The following is a 20,953-nucleotide window of genomic DNA, read 5'->3' on the forward strand; positions in this document are numbered from 1 at the left end:
ATGCTTTTTTTGGGGGGGGTACAGTTCCCTTAAATTAACTTAAGTATGGATTCATGTTACCACCAATACAACCAGAACAAGGAACAGCTCATCACTGAAACTCCCTTGCACAGCCTCTTTGTAACCAAACCTTCCCACCCCAACCCCTGACAGCCACTCATCTAGTCTCTTATCACCATCGTTTTGCCTTTTCAAGAGTATTATATAAATAGGACTTCCCTGGTGGTCCAGTGGTTAAGAATCCGCCTCCCAGTGCAGGGGACGCAGGTTCAATCCCTGGTCGGGGAACTAAGATCTCACATGCCGTGGGGCAACTAAGCCCATGCACCACAACTAAACTAGAGTCCGTGTGCCGCAAACTACAGAGCCCACGTGCTCTGAAGCCCACGTGCCCTGGTGAAGATCCCGCATCTTGCTACTAAGCCCCGATGCAGCCAAAAAAAAAAAAAGAATATTACATAAATGGAATCATAAAGTATGTACCTTTTGAGATTACATCAAGATGTAACCTTTTGGCTTCTTTCACTTAGCATATGACTTTGCGATTCATCCAAGTTGACATATGTATTAATAATTTATTTTTTTATTGCTGAGTAGTATTCCATTGCGTGGACACACCATCATTTGTTTATCCACCCACCTTTAGGAAGACTTTTTGATGATTATGAAGAGCTGCTATAAACACCACATACATGTTTTTACATGAACATAAGTTTTCACGTAACTTGTGAAACTGCTGGTGTATTTATGTTTAAAGACACTGCCAATCTGTTTTGAGGGACTACATCATTTTGTGTTTCCACCAAAATTTCAGTTACTTTGCATCCTCACCAGCCCTTGGTTCTGTCAGTATTTTCTTATTTAGTGAGTAGCAGTAGATCCACTGATTTGGAAGAGAGATGTGTTAAAGTCTCTCTCATAATTGGTTTGCTCACTTTTCCTGTATTTCTGTTTTTGCTCTATACATTTTGAAACTGAGTTTTTAGATTGCAGATCCGATTTCAAATAATCTTTCTGCAAAACTATACTTTTTATCAGCTGAAATGCTTTTATTTTCTCCCTCTTAATGGTTTTCATCTTGAGTCCTATTTATTGTTTATTCTGAGGTTAACATAGTCACATACACTTTTGTTAGCATCTGCCTGGTATGCTCGTTTACTTCTTTATAATCCATGAAAGTCTTTTAGATTTTTTTTTTGCAAATAGCACATAGTTGGATTGTTTTTTTTACTCAAGCTTAAGGAATTCCAGAATTTAATTTACATTTATTGTGAGAAAAGCATTTGGTCTTGCTACCGTCTGTGTGTTTGTGTGTGTTCCTATTTATCTTGTTTCTTTCTTCTTTCCTGCCTTTTCTTGGATTTTTAAATTCCATCCCCCCTTTCCTGGTGGTTTGGGGGCTATTAAAGTTGTTGACGTATATTTGCTTCTCTCTCTCCTTGTCTTGGCACACAGTAAGTCTGCATTTCCCTGCTCAGTTGAATTCAGCCGTGGCCATGTGATTTTCTTTGGCCAATGAAATGTGAGAAGTGACATGCGTTCATCTAGGCAGAAGCTTTAAGTCAGGGTATGTTGCATCACAATCTATTTTTGCTTGGGTATTGTAACAAGCAATGTTCCAAATAGTGATGCTTTGTCAGTTGGCTCCCAGGTTGAGGGGGACATGGAGTAGGGCTTCTAGCCAATCTGCCAAACGCATACAGAATGAGCACAAATAAACCAATGTTGCTTTAAGTCACTAAGATTTCAGGCTTGTGGCTGAACTATCGTCACATAACCTATCCTTACTGATATGCCTTTCACTTCAAATATACTTAAATATATTTTTCTATCAACACCTAGAGGTAAACACTATATTCTTGCCTTGAATAAGACAAGATCCTGAACACTGTTCCACTTTCTATATCCTGCCTCCATTCATGTTAAAGCCTAGAATTTTAGTTCACTTCATTTTTATATATGCATAATATTTACTTAGATTTTTCCTTATTATAGGCATCCATGGTGATTATAAAGGGGAAACAGGTCACATGGCATCATCAGTTCCTTTGATTTAAAATCTTCCATGGATTCACTGCTCATACTGATATCTGCACTATCTTATACAACAAATATTTGTGCACTTACTGTATCCCAACTCCCGTGTTCTTCTAGGAGTCTTTCTTTTTCATAACTTTTATCTTTCATCCCTTTGCAATGCATATTAAGGGGATCTCTCAATCAGATCTTCCATTTCATGAATTCAAGCTTCAACTGAATCTATTCTGCTATCTAGTCCGTCTTCTGAATGTTCTGTTTTCACAATCGTATTTTTAATTTCCAAAAACTAAATATCTTTTTCCTAGCATCCTATTCTTTATGGATGCAACATCCCCATGACTCTTTGAAGATCCTAATTGTACTAATTTTTAAACTTCTTCTGTTTCTTCTAGTAACTACTTTCTTGAACAGGTTACTTTGTTTTAATTTGGTGTCTCCTTTTATGTTAGTGGTTTTCTTAAAATTTGATGATTCTTGGCATATTTATAGATGAGGGCCTAAGACTAAGGTTTGAAGTGCTTTTCCTCAGCTAAATGAGAATTCTGGTTCACTTTCAATGAATACAATTTCTGATTATGGGCACTCTGGTGATTATAAAGGGAGTGGCAGGTCACCGTAACCAGAAGTGTGGCAGCTTATCTTCAGTTCCTGCTTGGAGTCATTTTGGATAATGCCCTTGTTCTCCAATCCCAGTGTTTCCTGTGTCAGGACCCCCACTTCAGAGAGCTGCTTTCTTAGCCTGAGCCTGGTGGCAAACTCCATAATTAGGTACTCCATAAAGAGGTGATTGGAATGGCTTAGCTGTTCCACGCTTCAATTAACTCATCTTTCAATAATCTGCTCTTTATCTTCTAGGAAGTCCACATTGTTCATTTTCTGGTTTTCCAACTCTGCTATTAATTTATTTTTGTTTTAATATTTCTCCAGTCATTTCAATGGGACTCTGGAAGAGTAAAAGAATGTGTTCAGTGATCCATGTTAAACCATAAGTTCTCGTATGTAGTTTATAATCAGGATCTTCTAAAAAATTAACTATCTTGCTGATCTTCTGAAAATCAAGTGTTACTGTTTTGAGATTAGGGATTATTTTGCAAATATCCATTTGAAATTAGACTGATTCCTGGCCATAGTATTGGGTATGCATACAACAGTAATTTTTGACCAAAAGTAATTATGGCATATTTAGGGCAAGATGACAAGCTCTTTGCTACTGTATCACATCTGACACTGTTTAAAAAAAAAAACAGAATTCCTGTTTGCATAGATTGCGTATGCTCTGGTAAACACTCAGCAAAGGTACACAGTAATTTCTCAGTAAAAGTACATGCTCATAAACTCTAACCCAAATGAAAATATTTAATTTCAATTAAGTGACATTGCTTTAGGTTGAGTATTGAAAGTTTAACGAAGCACTGAAATTGTACATATTAAGCAGCAAAGTATCCATATTTATAATTTTTAATGGAATCACTTTAAATGATCAATAAAACATGTAAATATGAATTTTAAAACTATAATTATGTATGTGTATATATGTCTCTGAAAAATCTGTGTCAAAGAAAACTGAGGCTATCAGTATAAACTCATTTAACTTCTATCTCTTCTTACCTCTATTTCCTCCCAAACTTACCAGTATCCATCCAACTCGAAGGATATAAGTGCTTTTTATATACTGTGCAAGGTTTTTTTCTTATCCATATTTCCATGTTTCCCCAATTCTCTAAGTTACTTATCTACATCTTCAGGATCTTCTTTATCGGTTCCTTCATTTCAACATATAAAATATAAGTCCTTCTCATTCTAAAAAATTCTTTTTTGCTAATTATTTTCTCTTTTCATCCAAACTCCTTCAGAGTAGCCTATTCCCACTGTCTTCACTAGCCCTGCCTGGCCGCCCTACACCCTCAATTTATTGCAATCTGGCTTTCTTGTCCACCACTTCACTGAACTGCTCTAAGGTCACTGGGGACCTAACTGCCCAAATCCAATGGACACTTACAGTCTCTGAAGTATGACACTGTCATCTACTTCCTCCTTCCTGAAACTCTATCACCTCTCTCCTTCCCAGAATTCTTTCTCTGCTTATTACCTAAACTTTGACAGTACCCACAATTCTCTGAAATCTCATCCATTTTCATGATTTTAATGACTGCTTGTATGTGCTGATGACATTCAAATTTTTATCTTTCCATGTCTTCACATGCATATCCAGTTATCTACCAGTTTATCTCCTGAATTCTACAGGTGCTTTAAAATTCAACATGTCCAGAAGTAAAGTCTTTTCCCCAATTCAGTTCTTTATTCCCTATTTCCAAACTCAATGATACCACCACCCAACCTTAGTCACACAGATGGGGGTCCAGCCTCTGCCTCCTACTTCTTCCTTACTTCCCAAGACCAAGTCTTGCTTGTAATTTTCTAAATACAATTAGAACTTATTTCCTCCCTTCATCTATACCTTATTTCAGACCCCTTTCTTCTTGCTATTACCTGGTCTAGAAGTTACCAAACTGCTGTTTGGTGGAACCAGTTGTTAGACACTTCTATTAAAAAAGGACTCTACAATCAAATATATTTGAGGATGGCTGTGTACCATGCGCCTGCTGTGATGATCCAGAATGAACACAAGCCTACAGCAGCCCCGAGAAGCTGTACAGTAAAGAAACCTGATTAACTTTACTTAAGCCAGGTTCTCCCTTCTGCCGGCCTATAAACCTTTCAGTAGGGACAGGAGAGGAGGTGGCAGCGTGAAAGTCCCACTTGAAAATAGAAAACACTGCTCCTCAGAAGAGTGGGGCATAATTATCTCCAGGCTTCTTCAAATTCCTCATCCATACTGACGTCAGTAGTCTAAAATGCCACCTGAACTTGTCCTTTCCATTCTTAGCTACTTTCTGAGGAAACCAGCTCCACGCACATGGGTGGTTAAGACCCGCTCTCCTCCTCCTCGCGGCCTCCTTTAGGGGCACTTGCCACTGCCTGGTGACACTGCACTGATCCTCCAGAGCCTGTGCCTGTGGCTCCATAACACACCCCTCGCACACTCACGGCTCTGGACTTCCGCTGTCCTCTCTGCCTTGAGTGTCCTTTCCCTTCACTGGCTGACTCACCAGTTTTTCACGAGTCCTTTAAGACTTAGCTTAGGGACTGCCTCTTTCGATGACTATTCTTTGCCTCACAGCTCCCCCTCTTCTTCCACAAACACTGACCAAACGCCCTGAATATGCCCATCATAGCATGTCACGTGCAGGATGAGACATCTGCTGTGCGTCTTCCCCTCTCACTCCACTGCTAAAGTACATCTTGCTCATTGTTTCACTCCTCTAACACTCAATACATGACTAATGAACTAAACTGTAGTAGCCCTCTTAGTAACAATCAGGCAGGACCTTCTAGAAGAAATCTGACACTCCAGCTTTTCTCTGATCTCACCTTTCAGTCTGGCTGAACTAAAGACTTATCTGTGCATGTTTACCAGGGAGACATAATTTAATCCAGAGATGTGTCATCACATACTCTTACATACTCTGCCGTTTAAAAATTCTGCTCACGATGGGGGAAGGAGACAGGTGTGCTTTCTGACAGCCCCACTGTTTTGCACTTCTAGTGCTCACTGGCTTCTCTCTCGGTGCCTTCCTTAAACCCTTCCTCTCTTAACAAGGAAACAGGATAACAAAGTAATTAAGAGCCTGGGTTCTGCCTATCTGTGAAACAGAAACAGAACCAGGGACATAGAGAATAGACTGGTGGTTGCCAAGGGGGAGGGGGTGGGAGAGGGTTGGATTGGGAGTTTGGGATTAGCACATGCAAACTGGTGTATATACAGGATGGATAAACAAAAAGGCCCTACATGGGACTTTCCTGGTGGTGCAGTGGTTAAGAATACGCCTGCCAATACAGGGGACACAGGTTCGAGCCCTGGTCCAGGAAGACCCCACATGCCACAGAGCAACTAAGCCCGTGCGCCACAACTACAGAGACTGTGCTCTAGAGCCCGTGAGTCACTACTGAAGCCCGCGTGCCACAACTACTGAAGTCCATGCACCTAGAGCCCGTGCTCCACAACAATAGAAGCCACGGCAATGAGAAGCCTGTGCACTGCAACGAAGAGTAGCCCCCGCTCACTGCAACTAGAGAAAGCCCACACGCAACAATGAAGACCCAATGCAGCCAAAAGTGAAAAATAAATAAATACATTTATTAAAAAAAAGTGGATGTATTTTAAAAAACCAAAAAGGCCCTACTGTATAGCACAGGGAACTATATTTAATATCCTGTGATAAACCGTAATGGAAAAGAATATGAAAAAGAATGTATATAAATGTATAACTGAGTCACTTTCCTGTACAGCAGTAATTAACACAACACTGTAATTCAACTATACGTCAATAAAAAATAAAATTTTAAAAAATTGTCATAAAAATAATCACATAAGGGGGACTTCCCTGGTGGTCCAGTGGTTAAGACTTCGCCTTCCAATGCAGGGGGTGAGGGTTCGATCCCTGGTCGGGGAGCTAAGATCCCACATGCCGTGCGGCCAAAAAACCAAAACATAAAACAGAAGCAATACTGTAACAAATTCGATAAAGACTTTAAAAATGGTCGACATCAAAAAAAATCTTTTAAAAAAAAATCACATAAATCAGAAACAAATGAAACATAATAAAGCCCATACATTAAAAAAAAAAAGAGCATGGGTTCTGGTCACATCCCAGCTTCCCACTTACAGCTGTGTAATTCTGGGCAACTCACATAATGTCTCCTCAGACTCCTCATCTGTAAATGGGGATGGTAACAGTTCCCTACCTCAGAGCGTTGCTGTAATCCATAACCACGGTTAAGTGCCTTGGTAAATTGTTTGATGCTCTCTGGTTATTGTGAATTAAAATATGTCAATGGCTTCTGGCCATACGATTTATAATAGCTTGACAGTTAACCAAATGGTAAAACTATTCCATTTATTATTCCCATCTCTTTTTACCCCTTACCCTGCTTTGTTGTTTATGTTTTCTCCCACCAGAGTCTTAGTTCCAGGAGAGTAAAGGCTTTTTTTTGTTCACTGCTGAAAGCAATAGCACCCAGAAAATTACTGTACATATGAAGCCCTCAGTAAACACTAGCTGAAGAATGGTGCAAACTGTCACAAGGAAAAATACACCCAAACTTTCATTATAATAAAAAAGTAGAGATAAATCTTTCTCTAATGGCTTCCAGTCAAGTATTTTAAAATACCATATGCTATACTAAAAACATAAGTAATTTATTAAAATTTGAAGGCAAAAACATAATTTTAAAAGATTTAGACCTATGTTAGGCGTGATAGAGTATGGATGCTTTCTGGAAATTCACAATCAGATCCAAGAGTATCACTTTCAGAATGTTCTAGTAGACTGCGTTTACTTTTAGTTGTCTTTGATGAAACAGTCACTATTCTACTCTCTTTCTTAACAGAAATGTGTTTTTTCGAAGACTCACTTTTAATTGCTTTATTAACCAAAGAATTATTTTGCCCAATTTCTTTGTTTTTCTGCTTTACAGGTGAGTCGGAGGAGGAATGCAGGTCCTTCCCAGGTTGTTTCTTAGCAGAGTATTTTTTGGTATATTCACCTGCTTTGGTCATTTTCTCTGAAGAAGACCTGCTATTTCTAGATAACTCCTCTTCTTTTCTTTGACTTCCAGTTCCAGAAATGACATCTGCTGAAGGAGGACATGTTCTAGCAATGAAACCTTCAAAAGACTCCTGCCGCTGCTCTGTGACTGGGAACCCCAGGTTATCTTTGGAAGTTTCTAAGGCCTCCTGAGTAGAGACTGGGACCTGGAAGGAGTTAAGAGACAAAGGAATCCTAGTATCACCTGTAATTTTCTGAAACTGGAAGGAAAAACAAAAGACAAGACAAAAATTCAGTGATGAACAAAGCCAGCCATTAAAAAGAAGAGTTCAAAACTTCAATGTTACTCTGCGATATTATTATTAAGACAGTCAATTGATTATTCAGAGGATTTCAGAGCCAGTTTCTTTCTAATTATATCTTGCCAAGTGATTCTCAACTTAACCTAGCTATAGCCAAGGCTATGTCTGCTATATTTTCAGACTTTGGTGATTGGGGTAGTTATTACCCATTTCCTTTCCCTCACTAAAAATAAACCCTACTCTGTAAGAAAATTAATTTCTTTTCTATCCTCCAGGCACATGTAAACAGTATATAGTTTGTGACCAGACTGTGTTCTCAAGCTTTCAGTTCCCAAGACCAGTCTGAGATTGGCTGAGGTGGGAGAAGGGGGCTCCAAGTGAGGCTGGAGGAAGAGGTGACAGGTTTCCCCTCCCATTCCCATGACCAGGGGAGTCACTATAATATGTTACCTATTAGGTATGTCTGGATTACTTATTTTAAAAATTATCTATATCAGTACATGTACCTTCATTAGTGTTCCTTCATTGTAAGCTGACTGCATACAAATAGAAACCTAGATAAAATATGAATAGAATAGACATTTATACAATTTAAAATTTGGAATATGTTCTCTAATGTTTTCTTTCTTCATTAAGAATAGTTTGCTTTAACTCATAAATTTTCTAAAGAACTTCCAGTTTTTTTATTTACAACAATACAGTATCATGAAATGGGCACATATTTACTAATCTCAGATTTGGAAAGGACTCCAGAGTCTTCTAGTTCCTAAGCATGTGAACTATTAGAGACTGATCATTATTGTTTTCTCCCTGACCTGGTTATTTCCTTTTTGCTAATCACTCTTAGAATCATTAAGTGCTGTTCTGTCCACTTACTTGGATATTTTGCATTTGTCCTGGGGCACCCTGTTTTGATTCTGATTTTTCTGCTTCAAGTGCCTTCTTTTCTTCTTTAGGTGGACTACTAACAGTAGAATTCATCTGGGGACGACCTAGTAAATGAAAATCTGACTGATCTATACCAGCCATTGTGGCCAGCTGCCCAAGCCTGGACCAGAGGAGGAAAGGAGAAAAGACAAAGGTTATTATAATCACATAAGAGCAGTTTAGATTTCCCCGGACCTACAATCATGAAATACTTCTAAAATCTTAAAAGTCAACATCCTACCCCTGACTACAAACCTCTCTCTCCCCCAAATTCTCAGCCCTTTCCAGATTCATCCTCTAGGACACATCCCATCTCCTTACCTATTACCGCTCCATTTTAAACACTGTCTCACTAGCAGCTTCAACATCTACTACGCACCTCGCCCACTGCCTGTCACACCTCCATTCCCACACCCCTTTACCACCTTTCCTCCAGTTGTGTTTGTTCCTTCCGTCCCAACACCAATTCATTCACTGACAAAACACCACTCCATCAACGATCAATCTCCACTTCCCTCTTTCAGCAAAATTGCTCCCAGTTGAGAACCACTAACCTATATCTTCTCTGCAGATTAATACTAATTTTTATGTCTAAGACAAAAATAACTTTAATTTAAACTTATCAAACAAGCAAATAAGTGAAAGATAGGAAAATTCTTATGCATTCCCAAATATTTTCAATGAAAATTGCCTTCAATTTAGTCTTTACAAAAAACTATACCTACTAATTACTCTGTCTACAGGTTACTCTTCTATAATGGGCTCCCCACTCTACCAAAGCAGGCTCCCCTATCTGCAGTTCTTAAAAAATTTAATTCCTCATTTTAAAAAGTCAACTATATTACCTATAATTACACAAAACATGCCCATGGAAGTGACGAAAACTGCTCCAGTTCCTTAGCAAACTACCATTATAGTCACAAAGAGAAGAATGCCATGAAGAGAAATGAACTAACCCGGCATCTTTAAGGAGATCCAAGAAAGCGTGGAACTTCTGAAAAGAATTCTCAATGCTGCCCAAAACACCTTCATCATCCAGGATCATGCTTGTCAATGAGTGGGCATGAAGGGCTTCAGACAAAGAGAAATTTATATTTCTTAACTGGGCGTTTTCATGTTCCAGCTATAAAAGAAAACTGAAAATGTCTGACATGATTTTTTCTCATTGTCATCAAAAGTAGCCTTGTCTAGTTTCAAGGAACAAAACTAAAACACTCAAAATGTAATTAATTTGTAACTAACCTAACTCTCCACCAGTAAAGACAGAGACCGCATCACATAATAACCAAAACCCAAAGGCACCCAACTAAGTTTCCTATATAACACTTAGGTGGTATATAAATAAACCAAAGTTATCATTTTATTAATGATCTTTCACAAAAGATCACATTTCTAACTGGTTAAAATCATACTGAAGACTCATTCCACATTAGAAAATTACCTGCTTTAAGTTTCCCTTAAATTAGAAAATGAAATATAGAATCTGATTTGGACAAAACATATTACAACTCTGCTGAATGTTAAGAATTAACTTTAGTGAGCAAAATATCTAATGCTTACGTTTAAAAGTCCTAAATCATACCCAACCCAATTTATTAAATGTAGGATCACCAATATTTTCTTTGGCTTCTTGAAAATATTCACCCTCGTGCACTCTTCCCCTTCCGCTCATCATCTATGCACTTAAAACCCCCTGTAAGCTCAACTCTAGTATTTCTCAGAAAGGCCATTATGTTCATGATGCCCCTTTTGCCTTATATAAGCAGGTGCTCAACATTTATTGAATGAGTGTCCGCCAATCCAATGGATGCACTTTGGAAAATTCCTCCCTACGCTCAACCTCTGATAAAGTATATATATATAGAACTTTTTAGATTATGCCCTGCTTTCATGCACATTACCTAATGTAATTCTTATAGTATATAGTTTTATCTTTCATTGCATTTTTACAAGTTTTCCAATATCTTAAATTTATTTAAATGATTCACTTTCCTAATTCATTGCCAGGAGAGTCTCATCATGTCTTTTATGTTACTGTATATACAGTATATGCACAAAAAGTGCTTTCTTGAATCAAAGAACCATGAACAGAAAATAAGCTAATGTCATATAAAAGCACACACACACACACACACACACACACACACACACACACAAAACCAAATTTTCACATTTTAAAAAATATGCTTTCTGGAATATAGATCATTAAATACCAGTAAATGCAAAAGTCCATATGATACAACCAATTTGCAACATATTACAGTTTTATATACATATTACAACATATTACATACAAACTATGTGTATATGGCTTAAAATCTAATCAAAATAAAACCAAAACACTCTCAAAAGTGTAAGAAGAAACTTGTTTACCTCACTGACTCGTTTATCAGCCTTAAGTCTTATTACTCTTTCCTCCTTTAACTGCTTCAGGCACTCCTCCAGTTTTTCCTAAACAAACAGAGTAAATATTATGATAATTCGTAGTATAATATCCAAAAGCCTTTCCAGCTATAGGTCTCATCAGGATTTAGGGGCAGAGCCAGAAGTGAACTCAGATTTTAGTCTGCTACTGGTAATATCATACCATGCTAGTGAAATGAATTATCAAAATCTATCAGATTAGCATAGTAAAGATTTATTTAAATCCCACTCTTTCCAACATAAATTTGTGGCAGCCCACCATAAAAGTCATATGCGTATAACATGGTAAGTCAGAAATAAAAAGTTAAGACCAAGAAAGAAAAATTCTATTTTTATTTGTGGGTCTCTTTATAGTAGGAAGTCCTATTAATGAACATGCTTAACATAACTGAATTGCATAATTGCAAATTCAAAAGCATTTTTTTAAAAAAGTAATCACTTTTAAAGCAATTTACAGTCAAGCACTGTTCCTGGAGTTCTCTGGGCATTAAATAATCTAATCATCAAAACCCTAAGGGGGGCTTCCCTGGTGGTACAGTGGTTAAGAATCCACCTGCCAGTGTAGGGGACAAGGGTTCGAGCCCTGGTCCGGGAAGATCCCACATGCCGCGGAGGAACTAAGCCTGTGTGCCATGACTACTGAGCCTACGCCCTAAAGCCCATGTGCCACAACTACTGAGCCCGTGTGCCTAGAGCCCGTGCTCCACAACAAGAGAAGACACCGCAGTGAGAAGCCTGTGCACTGCAACAAAGAGTAGCTCCCGCTCACCGAAACTAGAGAAAGCCCGCGAACAGCCACGAAGACCCAGCACAGCCAAAAATAAATAAATAAAATAAATTTATATTAAAAAAAACAATAAAACCCTACGAGGAAAGAATGATCACTAACTCCATGTTATTTTACAGATGAGGAAAACAGAGGCAGAGAAGTAGGGTAACAGCCAAGGTCACACCACTAAGTAGCAGAGCCACACTGGGAACTCAGGAAGCTGGGTGCCATTCCTGTTCACGGAGGTGGTAGTCTTCCCATCACCAAGGTCAATGAAATAAAATGAACACTGATAAACTCTCTTATGAGTTTTAAGAACTAAGACACTCAGGTCCTTGAAGTGGGGACACTGCTTGCAATAGGCAGAATTCTATAAGAGCCCCTAAGACTCCTACTTACTGAAGTACACAAACCTTCCAATCATCCAATCAAACCCTAAATCTAGGTACTGGGGTGAAGGGATTTTGCAGATGTAACTAAGGTTCAAAATCAGTTGATTTTTTAAGATAGGGAGATTATTCTAGGTGGATGTGACCTAATCAGGCACCCCATAAAAAGGATCTGAGGGCTTCCCTGGTAGCGCAGTTGTTGAGAGTCCGCCTGCCGATGCAGGGCACACGGGTTCATGCCCTGGTCCGGGAAGATCCCACATGCCGCGGAGCGGCTAGGTCCGTGAGCCATGGCCGCTGAGCCTGCGCGTCCGGAGCCTGTGCTCCGCAACGGGAGAGGCCACAGCAGTGAGAGGCCCGCGTACCGCAAAAAAAAAAAAAAAGAAAAAAAAAGACCTGAACTCTTCCTAAATTGAAGTACAAAAGGGACAAGAGGGAGACTCTCCATTGCTGGCTCTAAAGAAGTCCAATGCTGCAGCAGGGAAGGCAAGCGAGAGGCCTCTAGGAGCTGAGACTGTCCCCCGACTGACAGCCAGCAAGGAAATGGGGACCTCCGTCCTGCAACTGCAGAATCTGAATTATGCCAACAAGCCGAAGAAGCTTGGAGGCATTCTTTCCCAGAGCCTCTGGATGCTAACACAGCCAGACTGACATCTTGATTTCAGCTCTGTGACCCACACAAACTATGGTGAACATCCATCGTTTGGGGCTCAATGTCTTAAATTTCACGTGCTTTAACACTCTCAGGAAGGAACCCACATGTTCCCGTGTGTATCTGAACAGGAAACCCAGTCACGCTGTGCCTGAACTTCTGACCTATGGAACTGTGAGCTAGTAAAATAGGTACTGTTTGCAGTCAGTAGGAGTGTAGTAAAAGAATTAATATTCTACTCAACCTCCAGGTTTGTGAATAAAATAAATGATTGTCATTGTTTTAGGCCACTGTTTCGGGATGGTTTCTTATGCAGCGATACACAATCAGAATACCTATACTTATGAAAACAGTACGGTATATTTATACATTTTAACTGCTTTGAACAATCACTTAAAGAATGAGGAACTCTATTATATGCCATCATTGGGAGAGGAACTGGTATCACTTTCTGGAGAGTGGCTTTTGGTACCTAACAACAATCCTACATCAGGAGTATACCCTAAGGAAATCAAAGATGTGGGCAAAGATTTATGTACCAACATGATGTCATAAGATTGTTTATAACCAAACCCTAGAAGAAAGCTAAGAGCCTCCAAATTGGGATTGGTTTAAACAAAAACAGCTCACCGTATGAAGGAATGCGCTATGAAGCCACTAAGAAAAGAATGACAACAGGTCTCAACCAGAGTTAATGAATGGGCTTCAGGAGTTCTACATTCAAAATATATCTGTGCGTTTTTCCTGGGAGATGGTGCATAAGCTTAATCCAATTCTCTGATGTAGAAGAGTATTTAGTGATAAGACAAAGTATTTTTCATAATTTTTTAAGACAAAAGAGCAGATCAGGTGTGTGTACATGCAGAGGTGGCTTTCATTTCCCTCAGTAAGTTGTTCATTGCTTTCAAAAATTTGCTCAATGAACATTTCTTTTTTTTTTTTTGCGGTACATGGGCCTCTCACTGCTGTGGCCTCTCCCATTGTGGAGCACAGGCTCTGGAAGCGCAGGCTCAGCAGCCATGGCTCACGGGCCTAGCTGCTCCGCGGCATGTGGGATCTTCCCAGACCGGGGCACGAACCCGTGTCCCCTGCAACGGCAGGCGGACTCTCAACCACTGCACCACCAGGGAAGCCCCTGAACATATATTTTTATATTTAGAACATATTTTAAAAATTGACAGTCTAATAACTTCAAATTCTTTAATGTTTCATTACTAAAGCCAGCCAAGTTTTCAATGGCGAAAAAGGGAAAAAAATTGCAAAATTCCTCTGCTTTTAATATAATGGTTTAATAAATCTTCTAAAACTGATTTCAAAGAAATTCTAAACAAATAAGCAAACAAACAAAAAAACCTCACCACAGTCAGAGGAAAGTAGACTAAAAATTCCTGACTGGTTCTAAATAGCACATCAAAGTGCAATTACATGAAATATTTTCTCCCTCTAGTGGAGGGAATTAGAACACAGTTAAATTTTTGTGAAAAAGTGTACCCTCCTCCTACAAAGTATTCATAATTCATGTCCCTTACATGGAAATATGGAACCAAAAATGTTAGAAAGTAAAATTGCTTGATACTCTATTACTTAAGTAAGACTAATGATAAGGCTTTGGAATAATTTTCCTTCCTGTCATCTGCTCTCCTTCCTCCCTTCTGTACACTGGCTAGGGTGATTTTTCTGGGACAAAGCTCCCATCATATTGTATACTAAATTTTATGTTCAACTTTTTTCCATTTAACATTGAAATAAATCATTTCTCATATAATCAGGGGATTCATAACCTTGATTTTTTTTGTGGGCTACAAAATATTCCACTGAGTGGGTTTACTGGTTAACCATTTTACACATTTAAATTCTTTCCAACTTTTCAATATTATAAGACAAAATAACCGTTTTTATGCATGAAGCCTTTTTCCATATTGAGAATGACGTTCTTGCAATAAATCCATAAAAATGAGTTTGAGATCAAAGCAAATGAACATTTTTAAGGCTCTGAGGTACCTATCTCCAAACTTCTTTCCAAAAGATTTCTAAGATTTTATACTGCCATCAGTGATGTATCACTTGGTATATAACTTCTACTATAACTGTTGGCTTACCTCCTCACTTAGAGTGCAAGTTATTTGAAGAAAGGAGTGTATTTTATTAAGTGTTTATCCCCAGCACCTGTGCCTAGCACAAAGTAGACAGTCAATAAATAATTGCTTAATAAGGAAAATCCCTGCCAATACAAGATGTATGTGTGTGAAAGATAGACTGTATGTTTTTTTCTAACTGGACAGATGAACACTTGTCATCTTCTTTAATGTACAATTTTTTTGCTTATAATTAGTAATTAAATTCTCTTTTAGATTATATTTAAAAAATTCAGATTCTCTGAGGCAAATGGGCCTGGCCCTACCCATTAGCTATATAACCTTGGACAAGTTCTGTAACTCTAGGTCTCAACTTCCTCATCTATAAAATGGAGATAAGCTCCCATATCACAGAGCTCTCGTGAGGATTACATGAATTAAAACACATATAAAATTAGAAGAGTGCTTGGTACATAGAATATGTTCAATTAATGCTGAATGAATGAACATGCGAACGCAAACAGTAGTGAAGGGCTTAAAATGAAATGGTCTCATCCCACTCCCACATCCAGCACTCAAGAAGCGACCGACTCTTTAAACAGGTTTTTAACTGTAAAATACGATATGCGTACTGAGAAGCGCACAGAAAAAAACTGTCAATGTGACAAATAAAAAGAGAATCCTTACATAACCACTACTCAAATCTGAAAGTATTGATACTTGTCAGCATCTCAAAAACCCCCCATATCCTTTTCTCATCACAAGCTCCTTCCCTCTTCCCAGTTAAACACCATCCTCATTTCTTGACAATCATTTCCCTTAACCTGCATGAATCCCTAACAAAATAGTTTAGTTTTGTCAACATCTAACTTTATGTAGAGGATCATAGTACATGAAGTCTTTTCTATCTTATTTCTTTCACTCAACATTGGTTTAAAAAATTCACCCACATTGCTGCCTGTAGCTCTAGTTCATTCAGTTTTATTGCTTGATAGTTTTCTCACTGTACGAATACACATAATTTATTTAATTTTTTTTTTTCTTTGCAGTATGCAGGCCTCTCACTGTTGTGGCCTCTCCTGTTGCGGAGCACAGGCTCCAGACGCGCAGGCTCAGTGGCCATGGCTCACGGGCCCAGCCGCTCCGCGGCATGTGGGATCTTCCCAGACCGGGGCACGAACCCGTGTCCCCTGCATCGGCAGGCGGACCCTCAACCACTGCGCCACCAGGGAAGCTCTTATTTAATTTTTGACTCTTAATGGACATTTGTATTTTTTTCAGTTTGTGCTAATGCAAATAATGCACACGAATCCTGCTGTACCGGTTATCCTGGTGCATTTATACAGGGCGGGGGTGAGGGCTGCTGGGTCACGGGGTATTTATACACCTTCAGGTGATGGAGAGTGCTAAATGCTTTCCAAAGTAGTTGTGTTGATTTATACTCCAGTATAAGCAGGGTAGAAGATTCCCATAGTACTCCAGGTTTACAATACCTGATACTACCACACTTTATTTATGTATTTGTCAATCTGATTGGCATGTAGTTTCACTGGTTTTGACTCACTTTTCTCTTATTACTTAATGAAGTCGTATGCTTTTCCGTGTTTACTGGCTGTTTGGATTTCCTTTTTTTATGAGGTTTAAGTCAACTATTGTTATTTTTAAATTTTTAAATTATTATTTATTTATTTTTGGTTGTGTTGGGTCTTCATTGCTGCCTGCAGGCTTTCTCTAGTTGCGGCGAGCAGGGGCTACTCTTCCTTGCGGTGTGTGGGCTTCTCATTGCGGTGGCTTCTCTTGTTGTGGAGCACACGCTCTAGGCGCGCGGGCTTCAGTAGGTGTGGCTCGCAGGCTCCGTAGTTGTGGCGCACGGGCTTCGTTGCTCTGCGGCATGTGGGATCTTCCCGGACCAGGGCTCAAACCCATGTCCCCTGCATTGGCAGGTGGATTCTTAACTACTGCGCCACCAGGGAAGCCCAACTATCGTTATTTTGAATTCTTCTCCATTTCCAAGTAATACTCTTACATAACTATTTTCTCACTAAATTTGAGGCATTATCTGTTAAGTTTCTAATTTACTAAGTAAGGGTTTAGTTCCTTTACACTCTTTCCTATGTCCACACTGCTCAGTAAAGTTATGTCATCATTAGTTATTCCACTGTTCATGATCTCTTTGACTTGTAGTGATATACTTAAAAACCTACATTGTTGATCAACTATAAACTCTCTCAACGTCATGCTTTGTAAAATGAGGACATTCATACCATCTTCCCTTTTTTCTACCTCCTGTCTATCTTCCAAACCTAGCTTTTACATTCTCAAAGTTGAAATTTATATTCTGTTCTATGTGCAGTTAAGTCTTCCGTTATTTGAGAGTCAGTACGGAGTAATGTTTAAGAGAACAGGCAGAGCGCCTAAACTCAAAGCCTCAATTCAGCCCTAAATTAGGTACAGTCTGGGCAAGTTCCTTCCCTGTCTTAGCTTCCTTTTCTGAAAAGTGGGAATGATATTAGCACCAACCTCATAAGGCTATTCAGAGGATTAAATGAGTTAATATATGCAAAAACACTTAGAGCATAATATATACTAAGTACATACTAGTACACAATACATTTCAGTACATACCAAGTTAATACTAAAACATACTAAGTATAGTTTAGGTTAGTTATTTGTTATTACATGCAAGTTGACAATAAAAGCTGCAAACCAAGATAGTATTTCCATTATTACAATTAAATTAATATTGCCCACTGCAGATGTACTGTGTCTCTGTGTATAGACTATACCTCCTTCTATACTGTTTCAGTGTCACTGCCCTTGTGTAGGGTGACCACATACCCCAAGCTGCCTTGGGCTGTTCCAGTTTATACCTGTTGTCCTGATGTTACAGCATTAGAGCGCCTCCTTACACTATTGAAGTGTTCTGGTTTGGACCACAAATTAGATAGGTGGTCATTATCCCTGTGTGTCACTGAAAAGGGGGACATCTATAGTGTCAAGTCTAAGTGGATTCTTCTCTTGCTCACCAATGGTAGGTTAAAAATCAACCATAGTTTAGTTTGCTTCATGTTTATGTCAGTATAGCCTTTCCTCCTCTGGAGTTCAAGTTCCTTCTCCCCTTCCTCTCCCTCCTCCCTTCCAACAGTGCCTAATACCTAGTAAGTACAATATGTCTCAAGGTGTTTCTAAGCTCTTAATCACACAATCTCAATAGAAGCCTCTCAAATCTAAACTAGCTGCTCTCTGCACTGAATGCCCTATTACCTTCCTTCTTGGTTTATTCCCTCATTTTGCTGGATTATTTCTATAAATAGCTTAAGGTGTAGCACAGGAGGTAAATTTTTCAAATTACGTACAAAATATCTTATTCAGCCTCCACTTATGACTGATAGTTTGGCTGGATACAAAACCTTAGGGTGAAAATTATGTGCCTGAAAAACTTTGGAGGTATCTTTCTAATGCCTTCCAGGATCCATGGTGCTGATGACAACTATGATAAAGTCAGACTGTAATTTTTTTTTTTAGGTGACCAGTATTTTTCTCTCTGGAATGGATGTATGCCCTCAGTAGTTTATTCTATTTTATTTTTTCAGTATTTTAAAATTTCACAATGAAGGGTGTCTAGGTATGAGTCTATTTTTGTTCATCTTGCAGCTATTTTCAATCTGAGGCCTGATGTTTACTTTCAGCTGTGGGGAATTTTCTTGCCCTTTGACAGCTTCCCTCCATTTTTTTTGTGGGTCTAAAGTTTCTAAGAGTAACATGTTGGATCTCCTAGATGCAGCCTCTCTAACATATTTCTATCACATTTTCCATTATGTCTTACTTTTTTATATACTGAGAAATTTTTTAAATTCCTACTGAATTTATTTCAGCAACCATATTTTCATTTCCAAGAGACCTCTTTTGCTTTCTGACCATTCTCTTTTTAATTAACCCCCTAGTCTTATTTTATAGTTGCTAGCTCTTTTTAAACCTCTCTCAGAATACTAATTAGGGGCTTTTCTTAAATTATTTTGTTCCCTAAATTGTCCCTGGTCCTACTAGGATATGCTTTCACTCTTTTTCCCCCTCTCTCATGTTGTAAGCTTTACTCAACTATCAGGCAAATGATATTTATTTTCTATTTAAGAATGAGCGCAGAAAGCTCCCTGAAGTCAACGACTGATTGGCTTCTTATGCAGGAAGAACCTGGGAGTAACTGTAATAGCATCCCCCCGAAACACTCCTTTCTAGGGTGTAAAAACTCACACTAGCTGCCTTAGTTCTCCCCAGTTTCACTGTTTTCAAAATGAAATCATCTCATTTCAGGAGCGTGAGGGCGGGGCTGGGAGTCCACTCCTCCAAACACAACCCTTCAATGAGCTCCCCTATTTGAGTCACGCTTTTAACTAACTCCACCCTCTCTCCTACACGCGCATCTGAGCACGGAGCTGCTTCTGCAGGTGGGGTCAGATTCCTCCTCAGTTGAAGGTGGTCCGTGTGCATATTCTAGGTGATGGTTTTCCTCTGTTCTACTGCTTCAGTTTCACACTCTTCCACTTGTCTTCCGTCTTTCAAAACTATGTTGAAATCTCTTGATTGTTGTGGGCTTATATACTTAAACACTTTGATACCATCATTTTAGTGTATTGTCAAAACAGACAAGAGCTGAAAGGGTTCTCAGTGCATATTCTGAATCTGCTATTCTGTGGTCCCAGTGTTTAAACTTCTTGGTCTTCCCCAGTGTCTATAACTGCTTTTAGAAATACAATCTCCTTGTCTACTCGTGAAGGAAATGAACACATCTAAAATAACAAGGAACGTGGGTTAGATGCTCTAGGGTCTTGTCGTACTCTGCAACTTACTAATAAACCACTTACGTGCTACAAATTTTAGGTGCTCATTTATAAAACAAAAGGGGGTAACTCTAAATGAACTATAGATTACTCCTACTCTAACATTTCATAATTTTCTAAGTTCTTTTCTTAAAATTTCTCTATATTATCATTAATTTTAATTAAAAAAATAAAAATCTAACTTTCTCTTTTGAAAATCAAATAATTTCCATAGTCCTACAATAATAGGATAATTAGTTCTGAAACCTGTCAAGTTTCATGTTTCATATAAAAAGAAAATCATATTAAGTAATTTTTTAAAATTAAACATGGACTTTGTAGCACAAAGACAAGGTCCCCCCAAATGGTGTTCCCTTATTTACTAGAAATTTTCAGCTCTGCATTAAAGTTGAAATAAAATAAATGTATTATTTTTGAGGTTCAAAAATTTGTTATGAAAATCAATTTTTCTTTTCTGTCCATACAAACAAAAGTATGGAATGACATTAGATATCAGGTTTATTAGGTAATATAATGTAGCTTCTTGATATTTTTTATTTTAGGAAAGGAGAATATCAACCTTAAAACTTTTTTCAACTTTACTTTTATTTAAAATGAGATCGTATTTTCCTCTTATAAAAAGAGAGTTCAACTAGAACTGCCAATTTTCTCATCTGTAAAACAAGAGCACTGAATCAGCTGACTACATTCAGAACTTAATTTCTTTATCATATGATCACTAAGGTTCTCCCTAAAGCTAATATCCTAAGGTTCTAAGGAAAGAAAAATATATTACTAATGACATGTTTTGATTTTTATTTCTTAGAGTTCAAATGTCCACCATTCACCTTGGTCTAAGCTTAAGGAACCATTCAAGGGGATACAATGCAGATGGGAGGGGAAAACAGAACCCTCACACAAGCTATGCAGTGTTGCAATCAGGCTTCCA

The 20,953-nt window shown here is 38.5% G+C and overlaps 1 protein-coding gene across 6 annotated transcripts in view; it reads right to left on the minus strand.

Annotated features, from left to right (window-relative positions):
• Positions 1–7,284: 7,284 nt before the first annotated feature.
• CEP78 (centrosomal protein 78) overlaps positions 7,285–20,953 on the minus strand; it is a 31,749-nt gene continuing 18,080 nt past the window's right edge. For 4 of the 6 annotated variants that reach the window (XM_060153425.1, XM_060153420.1, XM_060153419.1 and 1 more), the window contains 5 exons: positions 11,252–11,329; positions 9,835–10,001; positions 8,828–8,999; positions 8,458–8,505; positions 7,285–7,909 (listed from right to left, as the gene is read on the minus strand). In XM_060153425.1, the coding sequence (XP_060009408.1) occupies positions 7,346–7,909; positions 8,458–8,505; positions 8,828–8,999; positions 9,835–10,001; positions 11,252–11,329 (1,029 nt within the window). In that variant the 3' untranslated portion in view covers positions 7,285–7,345. The remainder of the gene's footprint in view (positions 7,910–8,457; positions 8,506–8,827; positions 9,000–9,834; positions 10,002–11,251; positions 11,330–20,953) is intronic. The other 2 variants (XM_060153423.1, XM_060153422.1) reach the window with 2 other exon arrangements.

Source organism: Lagenorhynchus albirostris, chromosome 7 (genome assembly GCF_949774975.1).
Source record: "Lagenorhynchus albirostris chromosome 7, mLagAlb1.1, whole genome shotgun sequence".
Lineage (NCBI taxonomy): Eukaryota > Metazoa > Chordata > Mammalia > Artiodactyla > Delphinidae > Lagenorhynchus > Lagenorhynchus albirostris.